Here is a 23,493-nt window from a genome sequence, read left to right on the forward strand (position 1 = left end):
CTGCCTCTTGGATACGAATTCTTGTTTCCTTCACCAGATTAGTGAAGTTCTCAGCTACAATTTGTTCAAATATCTCTTCTAGACCTCTCTCTTTCTCCAATCCCTCTGGGATGCTGATAATTCTGACATTGGAACATTTCATTGAATCAGTAATCTCCTGTAGCTTTTTTTCATGAAAATGATTTTTTTGCCCCATGTTACCTCTCTTTCCTTCTTTTTTATCATCTCATCCTCTAACTCACTAATTCATCTTCTGCCTCATTTACCCTGGCAGTCAGAGCATCCAGTTTAGACTGCATTTCATTCATAGAATTCTTAATTCTTGCCAGATTCATTCTCATTTTAGCCCTTAGAGAATCTATATTTTTGTTAATATTTTTCTCAAGTCTACACATCTTTTTTTTGAAAGTAGAGATAATTTTTATTATTTTTTTATTTTAATGTTTTTTTATTATATTATGTTAGTCACCATACAGTACATCCCTGGTTTTTGATGTAAAGTTCGATGATTCATTAGCTGTGTATAACACCCAGTGCAACATGCAATTAGTGCCCTCCTTACTACCCATCACCAGTCTATCCCATTCCCCCACCCCCCTCCCCTCTGAAGCCCTCAGTTTGTTTCTCAGAGTCCATAGTCTGTCATGCTTCATTCCCCCTTCTGTTTACCCCCCCTTTCTTTATCCCTTTCTTACCCTACCGATCTTCCTAGTTCTTATGTTCCATAGATGAGAGAAATCATATGATAATTGTCTTTCTCTGCTTGACTTCACTTAGCATTATCTCCTCCAGTGCCGTCCATGTTGCAGCAAATGTTGAGAACTCGTTCTTTCTGATAGCTGAGTAATATTCCATTGTATATATGGACCACAGCTTCTTAATTCAGTCATGTGTTGAATGGCATCTCGGTTCCTTCCACAATTTAGCTATTGTGGACAATGCTGCTATGAACATTGGGGTTGCATATGGCCCTTCTCTTCACTACGTCTGTATCTTTGGGGTAAATACCCAGTATTGCAATGGCTGGGTCATAGGGTAGCTCAATTTTTAACTTTTTAAGGGACCTCCACACTGTTTTCCAGAGTGGCTGCACCAACCTGCATTCCCACCAACAATGTAGGAGGGATCCCCTTTTCTCCACATCCTCTCCAGCAATTGCTGTTTCCTGTCTTGTCAATTTTTGCCATTCTAACTGGCGTAAGGTGGTATCTTAGTGTGGTTTTGATTTGAATTTCCCTGATGGCTAATGATTTTGAACATTTTTTCATGTGTCTGTTAGCCATTTGTATGTCATCGTTGGAAAAGTGTCTCTTTATATCTTCTGCCAATTTTATGATATGTTTATTTTTTTCTCGCGTATTGAGTTTGAGAAGTTCTTTGTAGATCTTGGATACCAGTCTTTTACCTGTAGTATCATTTGCAAACATATTCTTCCATTCCTTGGGCTGCCTCTTAGTTTTTTTGACGGTTTCCTTGGCTGTGCAGAAGCTTTTGATCTTGATGAAGTCCCATAAGTTCATTTTATCTTTTGGTTCTCTTGCCTTTGGAGATGTGTCATGAAAAAGGTTGCTTTGGCCGATGTCGTAGAGGTTGCTGCCTATGTTCTCCTCTAGGATTTTGAGGGATTCCTGTCTCACATCGAGGTCTTTCATCCATTTGGAGTTTATCTTTGTGTATGGTGTGAGATAGTGGTCAAGTTTCATTCTTTTGCACGTAGCTGTCCAATTTTCCCAGCACGATTTATTGAAGAGACTGTCTTTTTCCCACCGGATGTTTTTTCCTGCTTTATCAAAGATTAGTTGCCCAAAGAGCCTTGGGTCCATTTCTGGGTTCTCTATTCTGTTCCATTGGTCTATGTATCTCTTTCTCTGCCAGTACCATGCTGTCTTTGTGATCACAGCTTTGTAGTACAGCTCGAAATCCGGCATTGTGATGCCCTCAGCTTTGTTTTTCCTTTTCAACAGTTCCTTGGCGATTCTGGGCATTTTCTGGTTCCATACAAATTTAAGGACTATTTGTTCCAGTTCTTTGAAAAATGTCATTGGTATTTTGATCGGGATAGCATTGAAAGTGTAGATTGCTCTGGGTAGCATGGACATTTTAACTATGTTAATTCTTCCGATCCATGAGCATGGAATATTTTTCCATCTTTTTGTGTCTTCCTCAATGTCTTTCAAGAATGATTTATACTTTCTAGAATATAGATCCTTTATGTCTCTGGTTAAGTTAATTCCAAGGTTACGTATGGTTTTTGGTGCTATTGTAAATGGGACGGATTCCCTAATTTCTCTTTCTTCAGTCTCATTATTCATGTATAGAAATGCAGCTGATTTCTGAGCATTGATTTTGTATCCCGCCACATTACTGAATTGCTCTATAAGTTCTAATAGTTTGGGAGTGGATTCTTTTGGGTTTTTTCATATAGAGTATCATGTCATCTGCGAAGAGAGACTGACGTCTTCTTTGCCGATTTGGATACCTTTTATCCCTTTTTGTTGTCTGATTGCTGTTGTGAGGACTTCTAGTACTATGTTGAATCATAGTGGTGAGAGCGGGCATCCTTGTCGTGTTCCTGATCTTAAGGGAAAGACTTCCAGCTTTTCCCCATTGAGAATGATATTTGCTGTAGGCTTTTCATAGATGGTTCTTATGAGATTGAGGAATGTACCCTCTATCCCTGCACTCTGAAGGGTTTTAGTCAGGAAAGGATGCTATATTTTGTCAAATGCTTTTTCTGCATCTATTGAGAGAATCATATGATTTTTGAATTTTTCCTTCTGGATAAAATCTAAGACACTGATAGATTTGCGAATGTTGAACCACCCTTGCATCCCAGGGATGAATCCCACTTGGTCATGATGGCTAATCCTTTTAATGTACTGTTGGATTCTATTAGCCAGGATCTTGTTGAGGATTTTGGCGTCCATATTCATTAGGGAAATCGGTCTGTAATTCTCCTTTTTGATGGGGTCTTTCCTGGTTTGGGGATCAAGGTAATATTGGCCTCATAGAATGAGTTTGGTAGCTTTCCTTCTGTTTCTATTTTTTGAAATAGCTTTAGGAGAATAGGTATTATTTTTTCTTTGAATATTTGGTAGAATTCCCCAGGAAAACAGTCCAGGCCTGGAGTTTTGTTTTTTGGAAGGTTGTTTATCACTGATTCAATCTCTTCATAATTAATTGGCCTGTTAAAAAATCAATTTCTCCGTTTCAGTCTTGGTAGTTTATAGGTTTCCAGGAAGGCCTCCATCTCTTCCAGATTGCTTAATTTATTGGCATAAAGCAGTTGATAAAAGTTTCTAATAATCCTTCCAATTTTTTGGCGTTGGTTGTGACCTCTCCTTTTTCATTCATAATTTTATTAATTTGGGTCCTTTCTCTATTCTTTTGGATAAGTCTTGCCAGTGGTTTGTCAATTTTATTAATTCTCCCAAAGAACCAGCTTCTAGTTCTGTTGATCTGCTCTACTGTACTCCTGGTTTCTAATTCATTGATTTCTGCTCTAATGTTGGTCAACTGCTTCCTCTTGCGTGGATTAGGCCTGTCACTCTGTTGCTGTTTCAGCTTCTTGAGGTGAGAATATAAAAACTGCATTTTATATTTTTCTATTCTTTTGAGTGAGGCTTGGATGGCTATGTATTTCTCCCTTAGGACTGCCTTTGCAGTATCCCATAGGTTTTGGACCGTTGTGTTTTCATTCTCGTTGGTCTCCATAAATTGTTTAAATTGATTTTTGATTTCCTGGGTTATCGAATCATTCCTGAGCATGATGGTTCTTAGTCTTCAAGTGTTTGAGTTTCTTCCAAATTTTTCCTTGTGGTTGAGTTCCAATTTCAAAGCGTTGTGGTGTGAGAATATGCAGGGAATAATTTCAGTCTTTTGGTATCGGTTGAGACCTGTTTTGTGTCCCAGAACATGGTCTACTGAGAATGTTCCATGGGCATTAGAACAGAATGAATATTCTTTGGTTCTGGGGTATAGTGATCTATATATATCTATGAGTTCCAACTTGTGGAGTATGGCATTCAAAGCCTTTGTTTCTTTGTTGAGTTTTTGCTTGGGTGTTCTATTTCTGATAGTAGGGTGTTGAGGTCCCCTACTATTAATGTATTTTTATCTATATGTCTCTTTATTCTGGTTAGGAGTTGGCTTGTGTATCTTGCTGCTCCCCTGTTGGGGGCATATATATTTATAATTGTCATATCCACTTGTTGGATACACCCTTTAAGAATAATATAGTGCCCTTCTGTGTCTCTAACTATAATCTTTAGTTTAAAATCCAATCTATCTGATATGAGAATTGCTACCCCAGCTTTCTTTTGAGGTCCATTGGCATGAAAGATGGTATTCCATCCCTTAACTTTCAGTCTGAATGTATCTTTAGGTTCAAAATGAGTCTCTTGTAGACAGAAAATGGGTGGGTCATGTCTTTTTATCCAATCTGCAACCCTGTGGCATTATATGGGAACATTTAGGCCATTTACATTGAGACTGATTATTGAGAGATATGATTTTAATGATGCCATGTTGCCAGTAAAGTCTTTGTTTCTATGGGTTGTGACTTTCTGTTCTGTATCACTGTTGGGGCCTTTTTACCTTTATAGAACCCCCCTTAATATCTCCTGTAGGGCTGGTTTCGTGGTTATGAAATTGGTCAATGACTGGCGATTCTGGAAGGTCTTTATTTCTCCATCAATTCTGAATGACAGCCTTGCTGGATAAAGGATCCTTGGCTGCATGTTTTTCTCTAAAAGAGTTTTAAAAATGCCCCCCAACCCTTTCTCTCATTCCAGGTCTGTGTAGACAGGTCTGACATAATTCTGATACCTTTGCCTTGGTACGTGAGAAATTTCTTTGCCCTGGCTGCTTTCAATACTGTATCCTTGGATCTAATATTTGCAAAATGCACTATGATGTGACGTGGCATAGGTTTGTCATGGTTGAGCTTGGGAGGGGTCCCCTCTGCCTCTTGGACACGAATATTTGTTTCCCTTGCTAGATTAGGGAAGTTTTCAGCTACAATTTGTTCAACTATCTCTTCTAGAACTCTGTTATTCTCCACCCCCTTGGGGATGCCGATGATCCTGACATTGGAACGTTTCATTGAGTCAGTAATCTCCCGTAACCTACATTCTTGGGCGTGGATTTTTTTTAAGTCCCGATTCTATTTTAGCTTTTTCTTCTACTAACCCATCCTCCAATTCGCTGATACGTTCTTCTGCCTCATTCACACTGGCCATCAGAGCCTCTAGCTTTGACTGCATTTGGCTTATAGAATATTTAATTTCTGTCAGATTCGCTCTCATTTCTGCCCTTAGAGATTCTATATTCTCATTAACATTTTCGTTAATACTTTTTTCAAGTCTACACATCATCTTGACCATTGTTACTCTGAGCTCCAGTTCCGATAATTTGGTTATATCCATATCCATTAGTTGTGTGGCAGAGGCCACAGACTCATTGTCTTTTTTTGCTGGGGGGGATTTCTCCTTCTCATCCTGATGAGGAGGGGTTGCGGGGTTTTCCAGAGCCCAAATTATTGACCAGGACCCAGGCAGTGTGCACTTGTTTTATAGGGATCTTAGGGATGTGGGCTTCTTGATTTTTCAGCCTGCCTTCTGTGTTCTGGGGGAGGGGCCTGCTGCGCCGATACTCAGGCTACCCTGTTTGGGTAGAGTCTCCGTGTTCCCTGCGAGGGGGGATGAGGATGGGCACAGTGCGAACCGTTTTTTGGGGGCTTTTGTTTTCTGGAAGCTTTCCCTGTCAGTTCTCTGTGTCTCTTCTGAGAGAGCAGCAGTGACTGTATCCTAGCCTCTGCCTCAGAACAGAGAGATTGCAGTCTGCTCTCCACTGAGCTCTCCTGGTCACTCTAACTCTGTTTCTGTCGGTGCTGCTAAAACCCCACAGTGTCCGGGTTGTGCACCCATAGCCGCTTTCCTGGTCCCTGCTCCCAGGGCCAGCTCATCTCTGCCCTTTGTGTTTCTAACACCTCCAGCTGCCCCCGGTTCCTGCATGTGCTCTCGAGCTCCCGGTTTCAGTCTGGTTTCCCTGCTGCTACCGGTCTGCGAGTCTGGGCCACTCCCCATTGCGGGAGGCTTCTGCCTTCCCGGCGCCCAAGCATGGCAGCTCCCTCCCCCTTCCATTTATCTTCCGATATCTGCGCACAGACTCTCAGCTCCCGCTTCGCTCCTCAATTCCAAGCACTGGAGATGTTCGTTTGTAGAGATCCAGATGTATCCTCTTATGTCTCAGCCTGATTTCATGGGTGTTCAGGATGGTCTGGTAGATCTCCAGCTCGATTCAGGCGACTGGTTGAAATAGGGTCCCCTACTCCTCTGCCATCTTTTTCTGTTCCTCCCCATTGTATATTCTTGACTCCTTTGTCATAGATTAATTGGCCAAATAGTATGAGTTTATTTCTGGACTCAATTTTGAAAACTGTATTTTTAAGACATTTTATATTTCTGTAGCCAGCCAGTTAAAATGACAAGAGCTAAGACACTTTTCTTGGTTAATATCCAGCATTTATTGTATTATGCCTTCAACTGATAGCCATAGTAACTTCCCAACCTGAGAGATGAATAATAGTCTTAAAATTAACTAACTTAGGACAGCTGATCCCATATGCTACCCTAAGAAAGCTAATTGTATGATCTGCTAAACTATTGACATGTATTAATAACTAACAAACACTGTTGAAACTTTATTTCTTTTTGTGAACCAACTAATTAGGGAAGATGAAAATTATACAAAGCTTATTCTTTAATTGTATTTGCCTTTTAAGATGTCCATCAAGTATTTGAATAGCTACTATAAACAGTAGTAGCATAAACACTTTGGTTTGGGGTCTGACTTTCCTTTAAGGATCACACTTCCTTATTCATGATAAACCTCAAGAGACTTCTGTGGGATAGAAACTGCGAACTACAATCTGATTAAGCAAAATGTGGGGCAGTTTACCAGACCCATTCTATCAGGGCAACTGCATCTGCTGTGAGGATGTAATGAGCAATTCCATTAGTTATTGGACCAGCTGATCACCTAATGACATGAATATATCAATGCCATTTTACCCAAGACAGGACCTGAAGGCCAGAGTTGACAGCTAGCCCTAGGGTGGTGGTCTGTTTGGGAGACTGGGAAGCTCTGGGCCATAATGTACCTGCTGATGGAGACCATGCCAAGGACTGGGGCAATAAGCAAAGTAACAAGATCCTGGAAAGGAAGCATGTTGGTCTTTATTGGCAAAAATCAACTTCAAAACTAGTTCTGTAATTCAAGTTTTGAATATAATTCAATTTAGTGAAGTTCTATAAATTCAAGAGGAAGTTTAATACTTAAAAACATAAGCTATGATTAGATAAGGTGTTGTTGGAGCAGCTGTTACTCCAAGAAGAGCTTGAATTAGGGATGGACGTTCCATGATTACTTGCCATGTGACTTCTCCGAGTCAGTTTCCTCTGCAAGGGGAAATAACGCCTGTTCGCCATTTCATCCATTAGTTGGGAAGGAGGAGATGGTAAACATAATTAGTAAATTGAAGTGATGAGCAACTATAGAACAGTAGTCTTCTATCCTTGATAGAAGCACTATGGCTAAACTAGCTGAAAGTTACGAAATAAATATCTTACTACGTACTTTGAGGTCCTATAGACAAATTGAGAGATGTGCTCAAACTAATAATACTCCATCCCTTACAACACTCTAGTTCTTTTGGTAAGTTATATAAGTTAAATATCCTTCTCCTCACTCCACCCCCTTTAGCTACAAGTTCAGAAACAATACTGTTAAGGACAAAAGACTCTCACACGCAATTTCCAAGTTGATTTCTCTTTTATTGACATTATTCCAACCCAAGGCAGTCTTCAAGTTCCCAAAGGAAGTAAGAAATGGATAAAGCCTTTGAACTGGTAATGGTGGGTAGAAGGCGGCTTCTTGCTCTTCTGTAAGTGCTAAAGAATATGACCACTGATGGGCGCCTGGGTGGCTCAGGTCATGATCCCAAGTCCTGGGATCGAGCCCTGCATTGGGCTCCCTGCTCCACAGGGAGACGGCTTCTCCCTCTACCACTGCCTGCCGCTCCCCCTGCTTGTTCTCTGTCAAATAAAATTAAAATATATGACCACTGAGTTTAGGCTAGTGTGAGAACAAAGGAAACCATATGGTTATTATAGGAATCATACAGCACCATGAGCTAGTCTGTGCTCTGGACGCTGCCCCACAACTTTAAGAGCTAGAATTTTAGACTGATATTAAAATTTGGTGTGACTGATTCAAGCAAGCAACCCTTTTCAGGTATAAATCTATCAGTCCTCTGGATTTAGGTCTCCCAGAATGTTCTCAAAAACTGTTACATACATTTTATTGGAGTAAAAATTGCAGTGGAATAACATAGATATTAAGAGTACAATTTAACAAGTTTTGACAAATGTAAATACCCATGTAATCAACACTATAATCAAAATGTGCATTTCCATCACTCAGAAAATTCTTTCATTTCCCCTTCCAAGTAGCCCTTACCCTATGAGAACCACTTATGGTGTCCATTCATGGGATTAATATTGTCTATTCTTGAAATTCATAGAAATATGATCAGCCTTTTATATCTAGCTCAACATATTTCTGAGACCCAAATGCAACAACATGGTTATCTACAGCTCATTCTTTTTTATTGTCAACTAGTATTCCATTTGATGGAGTTTCCCAGTTTGCTTATCCATTAAGCCTGCGGATGGACATGTCCGTTGTTTCCAGCTTTGACTGCTGTGAATAAAATTTCTATGTATATTAGTATACAAGTTTTTTTTGCAGACACGTTTCAATGTCTTAGATGAATACTAAAAATATATACACATCAATTTGGGGAGCTGTGACACCTTACCAATATTGTCTTTGACATCATAAACACTTCATCCCTGGTTAGATTTTCTCAGTAACAATTTGTATTATTCATACAAATATACAAATACGACATACAATGTAGTTCTTTCATATATTTTGTTACATTTATCCTTGTTTATACTTTTCACCCAATTGCAAGTGGCATTAATTTCATCTTCCAATTATTCACTAAGTACAAATGGTTGATTTTTGTATATCAGACTAATTTCTCTTATGCTAGTTTTGGTCATGTAGTATTGATATAATAGTCCCTTGTTGGTCTTGTATACAGCATCTATACTGTCTCTTTTCTTAGGACACACATTGCCAAGATGTATCTGTCATTTTTCTTAATCAGACTAGAGACTTCTTTAAAAACCAGCATTGGTTCCATTGCTTTTCTCTATTTGCCCTTTTTGCTTCATTGATTTCTGCTCTTATCCATATTATTTCCTCCTTACTTTGGGTTTACTTTTCTTTTTCTAGCTTCTTATAGTAAAAGCTCAGATGACTGATTTAAACTAAACCTTTTTCACTACAAGCATTTAAATCTATCAATTTCCCTCTAAGCTTTCGAGGTGCGTTTCAAAGATTTTGGTACATTATGGTTTCTATTTAGCTGGAAACATTTTAATTTCCTTGTGATTTCTTCTGTGCCCCATGGTTTATTCAGAAATGTGATAGTTTCCAAGTATCTGAGGGATTTTCTGGGTTTTTTATTGCCACTTATTTCTAATTTAACTGTAGTGGTTGGAAAATATACTTTAAGGTTTCAAGCTTTTCTTTTGAGACCACCATGTAGTCTATTTTAAGAATATGTATCTACTGTTGGGGATAGCCTTTTATAAATGTCAGCTCAAGTTGAATCCTAGTGTTCAAAACTTGAATTCCTGGGGCGCCTGGGTGGCACAGCGGTTAAGCGTCTGCCTTCGGCTCAGGGCATGATCCCGGCGTTGTGGGATCGAGCCCCACATCAGGCTCCTCTGCTGGGAGCCTGCTTCTTCCTCTCCCACTCCCCCTGCTTGTGTTCCCTCTCTCGCTAGCTGTCTCTATCTCTATCGAATAAATAAATAAAAAATCTTAAAAAAAAAAAAAACTTGAATTCCTTATTTTTCCTTTGGATATTCTATCAGTTACTGAGAGTGCAATGTTTATTTCTCCCTTTAGTTCTGTCAGTTTTTTCTTCATGTGTTTTCAAACTCTGTTAATAGTTACATATACATTTATGATTGTCATGTCTTCCTCATTGACACATACAATATCCCTCTTTATATCTGGTAATCTCCCTGGTCTTGAAGTCTGTCTGAATGTATTTTTTTATGCTTCCTATTTGCATGGTGTATACTTTCTAACCCTCTTGCTTGCAACCTTTAAAGTACCTCTCTTGTAGGTAGCATATAGTTGGATTTTTAAAGACTATTTTTTTAGACCAGTTTTAGGGTCACAGCAAAATTGCGCAGGCAGTACAGATAGCCCCTGCACCCCCACATACAGCCTCACCACTATCAATATCCCACTCCAGAGTGGTACATTCATTACATTAACGTACCATCATTACTCAGTCCATAGTTACATTAGGGTTCACTCTTGGTTTACATTCTATGGATTTTGACAAATGTATAATGGTATGTATCCACCATTGTAGTATCATATGGAGTAGTTCACTGCCCTACATATGCTCTGTGTTCCATCTATTCAACCCTCCCTCCTCTCTAACCCCTGGCAACAACCACTGGACTTTTTACTATTGCTACTGTTTTACCCTCTCCAGAATATTAGACAGTTGGAAAGACTGGCTTCTTTAAGGTTCCTCCTTTTCTTTTCATGGCTTGATAACTCACTTCTTTTTAGCACTTAATATTCCATTGTCTGGATATATCACTGTTTATCCATTCACCTGAAGGACACTTTGGATGCTTCCAACTTTTGGCAATTAAGAACAAAACTACTATAAACATCCATATGTTGTTTTTTGTGTGGACACAATTTTTCAGTTCATTTGGATAAATACCAAGGAGCATGACTACTGGTTCATACGGTAAGATTAGGTTTAGTTTTGTAAGAAACCACCACCCTGTCTTCCAAAGTGGCTGTACTATTTTGCATTCTCACCAGCAGGGAATGAGTTCCTGTTGTTCCCCATCCTTGTTGGCATTTGATGTCATCAGTGTTTGAATTTTCACCATTTTAATAAGTTATAATGATATCTCAGTGTTGTTTTAATTTGTAGTTCCCTGAGGTAGAATGTTGAACATCTTTTCATAGGCTTGCCATCTGCATGTCTTCTTTGGTGAGGTATCTGTTCAGGTCTGTTGCCCATTTACTTGTTGAGTTTTTAGATAATCCTTTATCATATCAGATAGAGTTTTGCAAATACTTTCTCCTAGTCGGTGGCTTCTCATTGTCTTAACAGTGTCCTCCACAGAGCAGAAGTTTTTAACATGATGAAGTCCAAATTCTCAGTTATTTCTTTCATGGATCATCCCTTTGGTGTTCTGGATTTAACTCCTAAACGTTATCTTCTAGGAGTCTTACAGTTTCATGTTTTACACTTAAATCTGTGATCCATTTTGAGTTAATTTTTGTGAAGGGTATAAGGTCTGTGTCTGGATTTTTTTTTTTAACATGTGGCTACATGGTTGTTTCAGCACATGTTGAAAAGAAAGACTATCTATCTTTGCTCTGCTGTATTACCTTTGCTCCTTTGTCAAAGATCTGTTGACTATGTGTAGCTTGAATCTTACTTTTTAACTAGCTTGCTTTTTAGCTGAAATTTTTAGTCCATTTCCTTCCAAATTTTTGATATGTAAGGGTTTAAGTCAGCCATTTCGTTGTTTTCTAATTGTCCCATTTTCTTCTTTCTTCCTATATTCTTCCTTTCCTGCTGTGCTCTGGGTTCAATGTGTCTAACTCCTTATTGTTTATCATCTTTTCCCCCACTTCTCAGATTGGACAGATCTACAGATGTATGTTCAAGTTCATTCATGAGCTATTGGCTACTTAGAGAATTAGTTTTTCATTTTAGTTCTTGAGTTTGCTCTTTTCTTTATAATTTTCATCGCTCTGATGAGATTCTCTACTTGTTCAGTCTATCACTTATGTTCTTGAACATAAGCAGCTTTACAGTTCTATTAAGTTGTTAATTACCAAGTGCTGGGTCATTTTGGGGTCTAATAACTTTTTTCTTGGACGTGGGGCACACTTTCCTGTTTTGCATAGCAAGTAGTTTTTTGTTCTAGGATGGATATTGTGGATAATACTCTTGAAGGAGTCTGGATTATGTCATCTTCCTTTAAATCATATTGTTTTATTCTTTGTTTGAACTTAGTCCAATATGGCCTATGGCTGGCTAGACTGTTTTTGTAAAGTTTTATTGGAACATAGCCACTGCCCACTTGTTGACATGTTGTCTATGACTACTTTTTTTTTTGAGAGTGAGTATGCACAAACAGGGGGAGGGGCAGAGGGAGAAAAAGACTCTCTTAAGCAGCCTCCATGCCCAGTGTGGAGCCCAACCCAGGGCTTGAACTCACAGCTCTGAGATCATGATCTTAGCTGAAATCAAGAGTCAGACACTTAACCAACCAACTGAGCACCCATGCACCCCTCTATAGCTAGCAGAACTGCATAGTTGTGACATAGACCATATGGCTCACAAACCTAAATTCTATGCTACCTAGCCCTTTGAGAAAGTTTGCCAACCTCTGCTCTAGGATTCACACCTGACTCCTAAGGTTACTGTGAGGTTTCTCCACTGGGGTTGGTCTTGGAACGCCAAGGATTCCACAGCACTAACTTATAATTGTTCAATGCTCAGTCTTAGCAAATCCTTTTCCTGTACATGCACATCTTAAGTCCTCAAGTGGTCTTGATGAGACCCCATCAAATGGGAGACCCCATTTCTGCCTCTCCCCACAGCTCCCTTGTCTTTTGAAATTTCATCTACCTTCAACATTCCAACCTCTTCAACTCAGCAGGACTGCCACTCTGCTGGGGCCCAAACTCCCCAAGATAATGCTGGAAGATGTTCCCACGCAGGATGCTCAATTGTCAAGTTTAACATTCTGTGTTTCCTTTCTCTTGAAGATCACAGTCCTATGCTGTTGTTCACATATATTTTGTCCAGGTTTAAAGTTGGTTTTGGTGAGGGTAAATCTGGCAGTACTTTGAAAGCTGCTTTTGCAAAACCAAAGATCCTAGAAAGCAGGACATTATGTTGACTGTACTCATTTTTTTTTTTAAGATTTTGAGAGAGAAAAAACAAGTGGGGGGGAGGGGCAGAAGGAGAAGCAGGGAACCCTATGTGGGACCTGATTCCAGGACTCTAGGATCATGACCTGAGCTGAAGGCAGATGCTTAACTGAGTGAGGCACCCAGGCAGCCTCCTCCTTGCCTTTTATTTGACATTCACTGAATAATCATTTTCAGGTTAACTATGTACTATGAGGAATGGATAAGGGAATTGTACAAACAGATACTATGAAAGTCGTTACATGTTGGTGATGTACAACCAGGACAGTTCCTGTCTTCAAAGAGTTGTCTAGTAAACCAGACAGACATTATACCTATATCTTGCTCCATTTTTGAAATACATCTTTAGAAAGGCATATGGAACTAAGAGAGCTAGATTTCCTCCAGTCTCTGACCATATATCATTATTAGGGGTAGTATTATGGGAGAAATTGGGTAGACTTTATAGAAATCTATTGTCAAATGGCAAAGGTCACCTTTTCTGGACTTAAAAATGAATTTAAATGCATTTTAAGTAATTTATATCTTAAGATCAAATTCAGTTGACTAACTTCTGAAACTATTGATTTTATGAATTTTTCTAGAGCTATGTCTTTTTGGTCCAAGAACTATGCCATAATCTGGGACCACAGTGTTATAGAGACTTCACCTGTGCTTTCTTATGGCTAGACTCCCTCGAGTGTTCCGTGATTCATTATTTGCATATAACACCCAGTGCTCATTGCAATACATGAGACCTTATTTTAGTCTGAGCTTTTCATATAGTTTCACAGGGAGCATCTAATTCAGAAGAAAAAAGAGGTGGCTTTGCCACATCTAACTTGTGTTGCCCAAAGGCTGTCATTCTGTCTCTTTAATTGTAAACATCTAACCAGGGGACAGAGCCTGACTCTAACAACAGTCCAAGATGTGTAGGCTCATGAGGTTTGAGGCAGGAACAAATGTTATATATATGCTTGCTTTCCTCAACAGTACAGATCAGGGGTTGGCAAACATTATCTATAAAGGGCCAGATAGTCATTACTTCAGGCCACATAGTCTCCGTCAAAACCATCTCTGCCATTGTAGCATGAAAGTAGCCACAGCCAACACACAAATAGCATAGCTATGTTCTAATAAACTCAATTTACAACAACAGCTAGAATTTTACCCAAACGCTAGAGTTGGCTGAACCCTAGTGTAAATAAATCTAAACTAGCAAAAGTTAAACTGTGTTTTTAGTTTTATAAAATTTTCAAGATCTTGAAAAAAGATTTTCCTATTTTGTAAATTGCAAGTTTTACTGAGTGGTTTTCTTTCTATTGATAAGATAAAGCTGTTATTACCTCACAGGTGACCAAAGCGGTAAAGAGGACTATTTCTACGTGCTACCTAATCACACGGTATTTTGCATTTGGTAACTTCAAAACGAAACTTTTCTTTTCACAGATAAACACTACAGGTGAAGACTGGTAAAAAGAAACATTGATTTCTGAAGTACCTGGAAAGGAAAGGCACCGGTCGGTATCACGTGGACAAGCTCAGTGTTTCCCAGAGATGCTGCTGACGTAGTCTTTGCTCCTGCTTTTCTTCACTCAAAGCTCTTCATAACATGGGCTGCATGAAATCAAAGCAAACTTTCCCATTTCCTACCACATTCGAGAGTGAGAAGCGACATGCAAGTGAAGAAAGCTTTATGTCTGAAGAGAGATTTCTACCTAGGATGCCTTCTCCAGTGAATGTTGAAGAGGAAGTGAAGGAACCACCAGGGCCCGAAACTGTGGTCTTCGAATTTGCACACCGCCTATCCCAGGAAATCTTGAGTGACGCCTTGCAGCAGTGGGCAGGCAATAACATCAAGTACTATGACATCCCATACATTGAGAGTGAGGGGCCTTGACGCTGTAGGATGATGATAACCTTCTTGAATTGTGGATAAAGTTGGTGCTAGTTTAAATACATGAAATCATAGCAAAAACTGGTGTGAATAAATACAAATAACTCCATCTAGATGTAAAAAAAAAGTCTATGATAATATCAAGAGTATAGGAGTACCTAAAATGAAATACATTAAGCACTTTTATGTTAATAGCAATTTCTATCTGCTTGGTCTTGGATTTGAGTCAAAGGTTAGCCCTGTACCACAGTAATCAGCTCTATGTCGTACCACTTTCTTCCTGTGGCACTAATAGTATCACCAAAGAAATGATTATTTTAAAGACACTCCTTTTAAAATAACTATTTAATTCACACACACAAACAAGTTATGAAAGGGATTTTTCAGCTGTCTTGGCAAGGAAATGGCACTTAAGCCACAGTAATTAATAGTGGGTCATTTGTCAAAACCATTTGTGTCAAGGACCCCTACTTAACACACATGATCAAGCAGTAAAAAGCACCCCTTGTAGAAGTCCACCTTCAAACCTGTCCTAAACTACCACCTTAAACCTCAGGGCCCTAACCACAGCGGTTACTGGATGACTGGAGACTTCGCACATAAGGCATCTGAACAGGATACAATTTACAGAAGTCATGATAGTAATGTTTATGGCATTGAGTTAAGCAGCCCAGTGATACAACAAAACAAGAATTTTTTACAAACAGCAATCCAGTAAATTTTAAAATAACAGGAGCCCTAGTCAAGGTAGAAAGCAGAACTTGTTCTCAGTGCTGCATGTATATGAAGTTTTACTGTCTCAAAGATGTAGAGAGTTGGTATAATAGACACTCGTTCTCATTTTTATTATTGACTAGGGGGGCAGTCCCCATTCACATTACTGTGGAACCAGTCTATGCACGAGGCTATACCGTTGCATTACAAAACAGAAGATCAAACACTCCTCCAAAGAGAGTACTCATGTATTTTTTTTATGGTAACAATGCCCATAAGGCATTTACAGCTATATACTATTTTCTTAAATTTGGCTTTTTGGGGAAGCTTCCCCCCGCCCCCAAGAATTAAGTACTGTTTAAAATCAATGGTAACAGGTACTGAGAAAACATAACCTGTAGAAAAATTGGAACTCAGTCCCTAGAATGGTCTTTTCATCCAGATTTGCTACACACTGAGTTTAGCTGGAAAGGGAATTATTTAAGTCTGTGTGCATTAAATTCTTTTATTAAGATTCAACAGACCCTTGTCACTGACAGCTAAAGCAAGGCAGAAAAAGACTTGTAACCTTTTTAATGAGATAAATATGTATTTGACCTTGTAAGCAGGCAGAAATGTTACCTCTGATTTTAACAACTGTTCTTTGAAACCCACAAATAGAGTGAATTCTCCCAGTTGCATGGAAAAAGAGTACTTTGAAGTGAGTCATGTGCCATCTTTCAGGTGCCTTTGGACACCTGGCATTCAACTTTCATTTCACCTAGTCCCAAGCTCTGAACTGTCCTGTTGTACTTGCAATCTAGAAACTTACAAAGTAGAAAAACCACCATCCCTGTTTATATAAGGATCTGAACTCCTAAGGCTAAGGAACAAAAGTTTTCTGAAAATGCGAAACATCTTTCGAGCTCACGAAGAAAAATTTAGGTTTTTGAGTATACTAATGACTTGGACAAAAGCCTAGATGTTGCCATTTTTCATTTTATATCTCACTTTTGCTGCAAAGTCATTTACTATATAAAAGATAGAATATTATGGTGAGAACACAAAGCCATAGCCACACTAAATTTTTCAGTGTACATACGGATGTAGACTGTTGAGTTTCCTCATAAATATTTTAACCTCAGGTTCCTCCTGTGCCTGGGCCCCTGTTTCCCAGGGGTGTAGCAGGGATGCTTGCCAGATCCATATCTAGCTAGAATTCTCATCTCTGTTGCCACTCTGACGCTACAGCAGTACGGTTTTGTCACCAAGCACCACCCTCTCGCTCCTGAATCATTTTAACAGAGTATAAGCTCTTGCAACATAGAATTCTTTTGGAAATATATGCTGTATTATGTCAAACCATGGACAAGGAACTACAAGCCTTGCATAATCAGTGAGTTAATAAACCAAGTTGGAGGCAGGGAGGAAAAAGAACCAGATAAACAAATTTGTGGTGCATGTGATAATCATCAAGATATAGTTTGGCCTTGATGACAAGACAGTGAGAACATCTTTGATAGGATAACTTCTTTTGCACCTTCATATCTAAACATTGGATTTACTTCATTTTGAACTTTTACGAACAGTAAAAGACTGGAAGATCTATTTGAGAAGGAAGGAACATATAAAACAGAAGACTGAAAGAATTATTAGCTACTGGAAAGGGAAACATTTGTTCCAACTTACACATCACAAACGCAGATGAAATAATAGTGGCCAAATTATAAGGGAAAGGAAACCGGAGAAAAGAGGGCCCAAGAAACAGCACTCACGTCAGGCTCCATCAGAAGACACTGCAAAAACAAGTCTCCACTGTTCTTGACTGTGGGAAGGGACACAGTAGCAGGTTCCTTTCTTCACCACATGGACACGTGCCCAGCCACTGAATCTTTTCCCTTGAGAACAGCCAGGATAGGGGCACAAGAGCGGCCACCAATGTGACGGAACTCAGACGGCAACTGTAAGCGCAGCAGATTATCACAGGAAGTGTGCCGGTCCCTCACGGAACCCCACAGCAGCTTCACTGCCCCCTTCCCCAGGTAAAGGTCTCTTGTGTGCTATCACCTTTCAGCTGCAAGTCTCTGATGCCAGAGTTCTCAATTTTCAGTTGCCTTATCTCTTCTTTGCAAGCTACCTATGGTCATTAGCACTTTGTCAAAGCATAATTTAAGGGGATAAAAATGATCTCAGTTCCAAAGGAATAATTTGTGTCAAACTGCCTTATTAGTATTAAAAACAGACACAATGAAGGAGATAGCGTGACACTCATATCCTACTTAATATCACTGGCATTTTATGAGAAGAGGGAACTATACTTTTGTATTCTGTAGTTTAAGAAATCAAAGTTAGAGACTGTCAAGGAATAGTAAGTTAAAAACAAAGTTCCAACAAATATATTGTTTGCTTGATCATATGCCCTCATCCTGTATTGGTGTGGCCAAATAGGACATATCTTCCTTGGAGCAGTGGGCATAAGCTCCGATGTACTACCTGTATCTTACTTGGCAAAACTGAAGTTTAGTTCATTCTTTTCCCTGTAAGACTTAGCTATGAAATGGTATTTTTCCAAATATTTTTGTGAAAACTTTTTTTTTTCCTAACCATACAAAAGTCTAGTTGCCATTAACTAGCTGTGAGTTCTGATTAAAGCAAATGCCTATCAATATTGTGTACTGCCAAATTTTTTGATATAAAGAACTTAACATTTTCTGCATTTCTAGTGAATACAAAGTGAATAAAAATCCCGATACAAATAATTTCTTGGATCATTCAGGTCCAATTTAAGAGCTTTAAGAGTATAAAGGTAAACATGTCTATTATCATGCCATCAGTATTCTACATCTGTTCTTGACTTTTGGGGGGAAAATGCTTCATGTTAAATATTTAGAAAATGTAAAGCAACTCCTAGATTGCAATTTCCTCATCTAGGGGAAGGGTGCAGGATATGACCCCTGAGGTCTTTTTTAGTTCTGCCACTTTTTGTTCTTAAAAACCAGAAATTCTCTTAGTTTCTGAGTGATTTGGGATGAAGGAAAAACTATAATAAGTCATAAAATAAATGATAAACCGACCTTTAAAGATAATTCTTACCTTGAATTTAATGTCCCAAGTCTGGAACACCCTGCAGTTTCTTGTGTACCTTAAGAAAAACTTATTTTGTCAATGGTTTTTGAACGTATTTCTATTTTGAACAAAAAGTCCTTTTTCCCCCCTCCTGATTTACACTATGTAACAGCAAATAACTTAACACACACAAATTTAATGTAAATTGCAGAAAGCAATGTGTCTCTATTTTTGAGACTGGAGTTTCCTCATTTCTCATTCTTTCAGACTAACAAATCCTACAAAACAACCATCACTTTGACCATAGGAAGAGATTCTGGTTAACTTTAGGGAGGACCAAAGCTAAGTTAATAATACTAGAGAGAGAACCTCATAAAAACCTTTTCGCTTTGCCTGAGATTTCTAATATTATAAAAGGAACACTTCTATAATAATTTATAATTACTTTAAAACAGATTTATATACGCAGAAAATTCTCTGAAGCATTAACACAATAGCCAAAAAACTTCAGGATTATTTTTTAATAATCTATACATAAGTTTATTTAATCAACATAAAAACTACTACCCAAAGCCAAAACATAAAGTTCTCATTTCAATTAGATATTTAAGACCTTCAAATTTTCCCATTTTTATAAAACGGGTTGGCAAAGATTTTCTGAAAAGGATCAGATAGTAAGTATTCTAGCCTTTGCAGGCCTTACAATCTCTGTTGCAACTATGCAAAGCAGCCATAGACAATATGTAAACAGCTGAGCATAGCAATGTTCCAATAAAGCTTTATTTATGAACACTGATATTTGAATTTCATGTAATTTTCACGTATCATGACATACTAGTCTTTGATTTTTTTTTTTTCCTCAGCCATTTAAAAATGCAGAAACCATTCTTAGCTTGTGGAAAACTAAACAAGCAGCAGGCCAGATTTGACCCATGAACTATAGTTTGCCAAAACTTGTTCCAAAATAATCCCTTAAAAATCTAGTCACCTTAAAATTTCAAATCATTACTTCCCAGAGATTTAAAGTAATTATTCAAATCTTCATCAGTAACTTCTTTTAGATCAGCTGGTTTCCACTTTGGACTCTGGTCTTTATCTATTAAAACTGTCAAATGAAGACATAAGAAATGTTAGTACGTTTCTTTCGGGTATTACCAGATTTTAATTACCAAATTGACAGAAAGTACCTTACACGAGGTATATTTTCTATTGCACATTTTTTTTTCTGCAAAGTTAAAATTTTTGTCTGTGTTGCATTTTTCTTTTAAATTAAGGCCCCATAGGATTTGGATGAATAGCAATGTACCGATAATGACTCATGTGGTTATTTCCCAACCTAAGTCTAACGCCTGTAGCTTGAATACAGCCTATGAACTAATGTGACTTAAGCCTTAGCCTTCTTCAAACAAAATCGTAAATGAAATCTTCCTGTTATAAAACAGCTAAAACCAGAGTTGGTGTGGTTTAAAGGGAAGGCAGGAGAGGGTGCAGGGCCCAGATCTGCCTTCTCAACTCCTCCACGTTGAATTGAAAGGAAAATTACTTGAAGTAGAGGGAAGGGGATGACTTTATGCATAATTAAATGTGGATACTGCTGTTCTGCTGAACCCTCTAGTTCACACAGCTCGGAATTAAAATAGCAGACCACCTTCAGGTTATCCTAAGGAACTACTTCTCTTATTTCGGTGTAGTCATCATTTAGTGTGGCCACATAGCATCCCCACTGGATCGTTAAGTATGAGGCAATTGGCAATCCTCTCCTTTAAAAAGGGAAGGGGATGTCAGGTTCCTGGTTGTGACAGTATGCTATTGTTATATAAACGTTACTGTTTAGGAAAACATGGTGAAGGATACACAGGATCTTTCTATATTATTTCTTACAACTGTATGTTAATCTACAATTATCTCAAAAAAATTTTTTAAAAAAGAAAGAGAAGGGGGCTATACTTAGTATAGTTATGGTAGAGAATTTTAACTGTGCTTAAAGTGTGCATAATTCTTGTGGATACTGGAGGTTTGTTTTGTTGTTGTTGTTGTTAAAGGTTTATTTGAGAGAGTGAGCAAACAAGGGGGCAAGAGGGGCCCAGGGAGAGGAAGAGAGAATCTCAAGCAGACTCCCTGTTGAGGGTGGAGCCTGATGGGGGGCTTGATCTCATGACCCTGAGATCTGACCTGACACAACCAAGAGTCAACGCTTTAACTGCCTGTGCACTCAGGTGCCCCGCACTGGTGGTTTTTAAGGCTGGGCTGCTAGCTACAGGATTTTAGCTCGTATCAGATCAGTGGTAACACTGATGTTATGATCCCTGCCAATTTGACAGTTTTACATTCCCCAAACAGCATAAATAAAAACAATTCTGGAACATTCTTCAAGAATCTCTCCCCTTTTAAGCCCTCTGGCCAGTGCTATCATGGTATCTACCTCCTTGACAGTCTGCTGAAGGGCAAAAGGAAAGAATATTAATAAAATCTGTATGTTCTTTTCACACATAGTTTTTTACTTAGCATAGATATAACAAGTTCCTGCCATGTAGACAGCTCAGGTTTTTTCAAGTCTCATGAGGCACCCACTCAAATTCCTTTTGGTAACTGTCTAGTTCTGCTGAAATCTATATTTATTTTCTTCTAAAACCAGGAAGAAGCTTATTCTAGCTGTTAAGAGTAAGAATTTTTGACAACCATTCCCCTAATTTGCTAGTTTATTTTATCTAATTTGCTAACATATTTTATAATTAGCAAACTGTAGCAAACATTTGGTTATTATGCAAGAACACCAGTTTTACCCAGAATAGATGTTGCTTGCAAAACAGGGAGGCTATGCTAAAAGATGAGGCAGTATACTTCCTCTTCATTGAAAAGTAGCTTGATAAGCTCCTGCATTATGAATCATAACCTTGATTCTGCTTTGTTTCAACGGTTTCTGTTAAATAATTGACAGTGTATATGAAAACAATACCTTTGTTTTTTTAAGTTTAAGAGGGCTGCTATAACATAGAGTGAATGCATTCAAACCCAAGTAGCACACAGGTCCTCCTAATATCAGAGGTCTAGGCTCTGATCCACATGCAGCAAGAACTTGCAGGGAATTAGTGCGGAAAAATGCATGTTTTACTTGTTTTTATAAAACATATAGCCATCTCCTCTGACTCAATTCCCTGGGTCCTCTAAAAGGATTTGAACCCCTGCTTATTTCTGATATTATATCATGCCGTAAGTTAAGAGAATTCTGTAACAGTGACCAGTCTTTATCAAAGCTTCCAGCTCAGAGAATATAATCTTTTATTCAGATAAAGTATATACACAGTCTCTACTATATTAAAGAGATCAATAAAAACATTAAATAATTAGATATGCAAAACACATACAAAGGGAAAAACTAATTTTATGCAACATAAATAACAGCTATTATTTATGGGGATATGGGCTTATACATAAGCTGTTTTGCAAATTTGCTAAGAACAAAAAACCATTTCACTTTTTCTAAATATGCTGACTTTGGAGATGATAAAAATTCATAAGAACATTAGCAGATGTTACTAATTATGTCATAAGTTTTTTCTCAATGTCAATGTTTAACTGCTCAGGTACAGGCAAAGAGGTAAGGGTAGGGTTCAACGCTGCTGGGAATGGCCAGGCCGGTACTAGAGAGGGGAGTGGTAGGGGACTTGAGGGCTTCTTGCAAGGGAATAAATGCACCTTTCCAAGGCTCCAGCAGCAGAATGAGTTTTCAAGCCCAGCTGTACTTAGCAGAGGCAGTCCATGGGATTGAAGAAGCAGGATAACCTCTTACATATAAATTAGGGGGCAGTGACACAGGTTATATGAATTTTTCAAACAATATTGGTTTCAAAAGACTGATATTCCCTTATGTGCTAGTTGGTAATATAAAAAAGCAATAACTTTGCAATCTTTATGAAAGCGGAATTTTCACTAATAAAACAACTATCATCCTTGATTAACAGTATATGCTCACAAATCCTATTTCCATAAGATCCAGGAAGAAAACAATCACCACTTACCTGCCCTGACACCTTCATAAAAGTCATGGCCTCCCTGAGAGAAAATTGAGATTAAATGGTGAATCTCCAGGCATCCTTCTTCCCAGTGATGATCTGTCTCCTCCACCCACTCTAGTCTCCCACTCCCACGGCCAAAGCCTGAAATAAACAGTCAGAGACTGGGCCACCTTTATGACCCACTCCTTATCGCCACCTCCGATTCTTATCTGCTCAAGTGCATTCACTGTTGTGCTACTACTGGTCCTACAACTTTTTCACCACTCACTTTATTGTGGTCACTTTCCTTGAAAATGCCCTCATCTCCCTCAAGGCTTTTTCTCCCCTTAAAGTCACTCCTAGTAGGACGTAAGTAGCAGCTGAGGTCTATTGTTAAGAGAAGTACTTTGACAGGCACTTTAGACGTATCCTCTCCATTAAATTTCACACTATTTCTACAATGATAGGAACTATTCTTGTCTCCACTTTACAGATGAGGAAACTGGCATAAGAGAAGTCTTGGCAAAATCCCAGCACCAGCTGCCCCTACCATTTTTCTCTGCCTGCTTTTGAGGAGCTCAATCTTGCTGCAGAAAAGTCTATGATTGGTTTCATTTAAAATTCATGACCACGAATCTCAAACAGGCATGAAAAACTGCCCACCAATCCATGTTCTCTTCTCCACTTTCCAAGATAATCGTTTTAACGGCCTTCTGCCTTCTCAACCTCTAC

General features: G+C 38.6%; 2 protein-coding genes across 4 annotated transcripts in view; one reads left to right on the top strand and one right to left on the bottom strand.

Annotated features, from left to right (window-relative positions):
• Positions 1 to 19,623, top strand: part of AKAP19 (A-kinase anchoring protein 19) — a 44,492-nt gene extending 24,869 nt beyond the window's left edge. For 2 of the 3 annotated variants that reach the window (XM_045806335.2, XM_045806336.2), the window contains one exon: positions 14,560 to 19,623. In XM_045806335.2, coding sequence (XP_045662291.2) covers positions 14,723 to 15,010 — 288 coding nt within the window. In that variant the 5' untranslated portion in view covers positions 14,560 to 14,722 and the 3' untranslated portion in view covers positions 15,011 to 19,623. The remainder of the gene's footprint in view (positions 1 to 14,559) is intronic. The other variant, XM_087862089.1, reaches the window with a different exon arrangement.
• HIBCH (3-hydroxyisobutyryl-CoA hydrolase) overlaps positions 19,607 to 23,493 on the bottom strand; it is a 114,919-nt gene continuing 111,032 nt past the window's right edge. Inside the window, exons 13-14 of the mRNA XM_045806334.2 lie at positions 22,786 to 22,819; positions 19,607 to 19,871 (exon numbers count right to left, since the gene is read on the bottom strand). Coding sequence (XP_045662290.1) covers positions 19,756 to 19,871; positions 22,786 to 22,819 — 150 coding nt within the window. The 3' untranslated portion in view covers positions 19,607 to 19,755. The remainder of the gene's footprint in view (positions 19,872 to 22,785; positions 22,820 to 23,493) is intronic.

This window comes from Ursus americanus, chromosome 1, assembly GCF_024610735.1.
Source record: "Ursus americanus isolate L20-20 chromosome 1, mUrsAme1.1.p, whole genome shotgun sequence".
NCBI classification, from domain to species: domain Eukaryota; kingdom Metazoa; phylum Chordata; class Mammalia; order Carnivora; family Ursidae; genus Ursus; species Ursus americanus.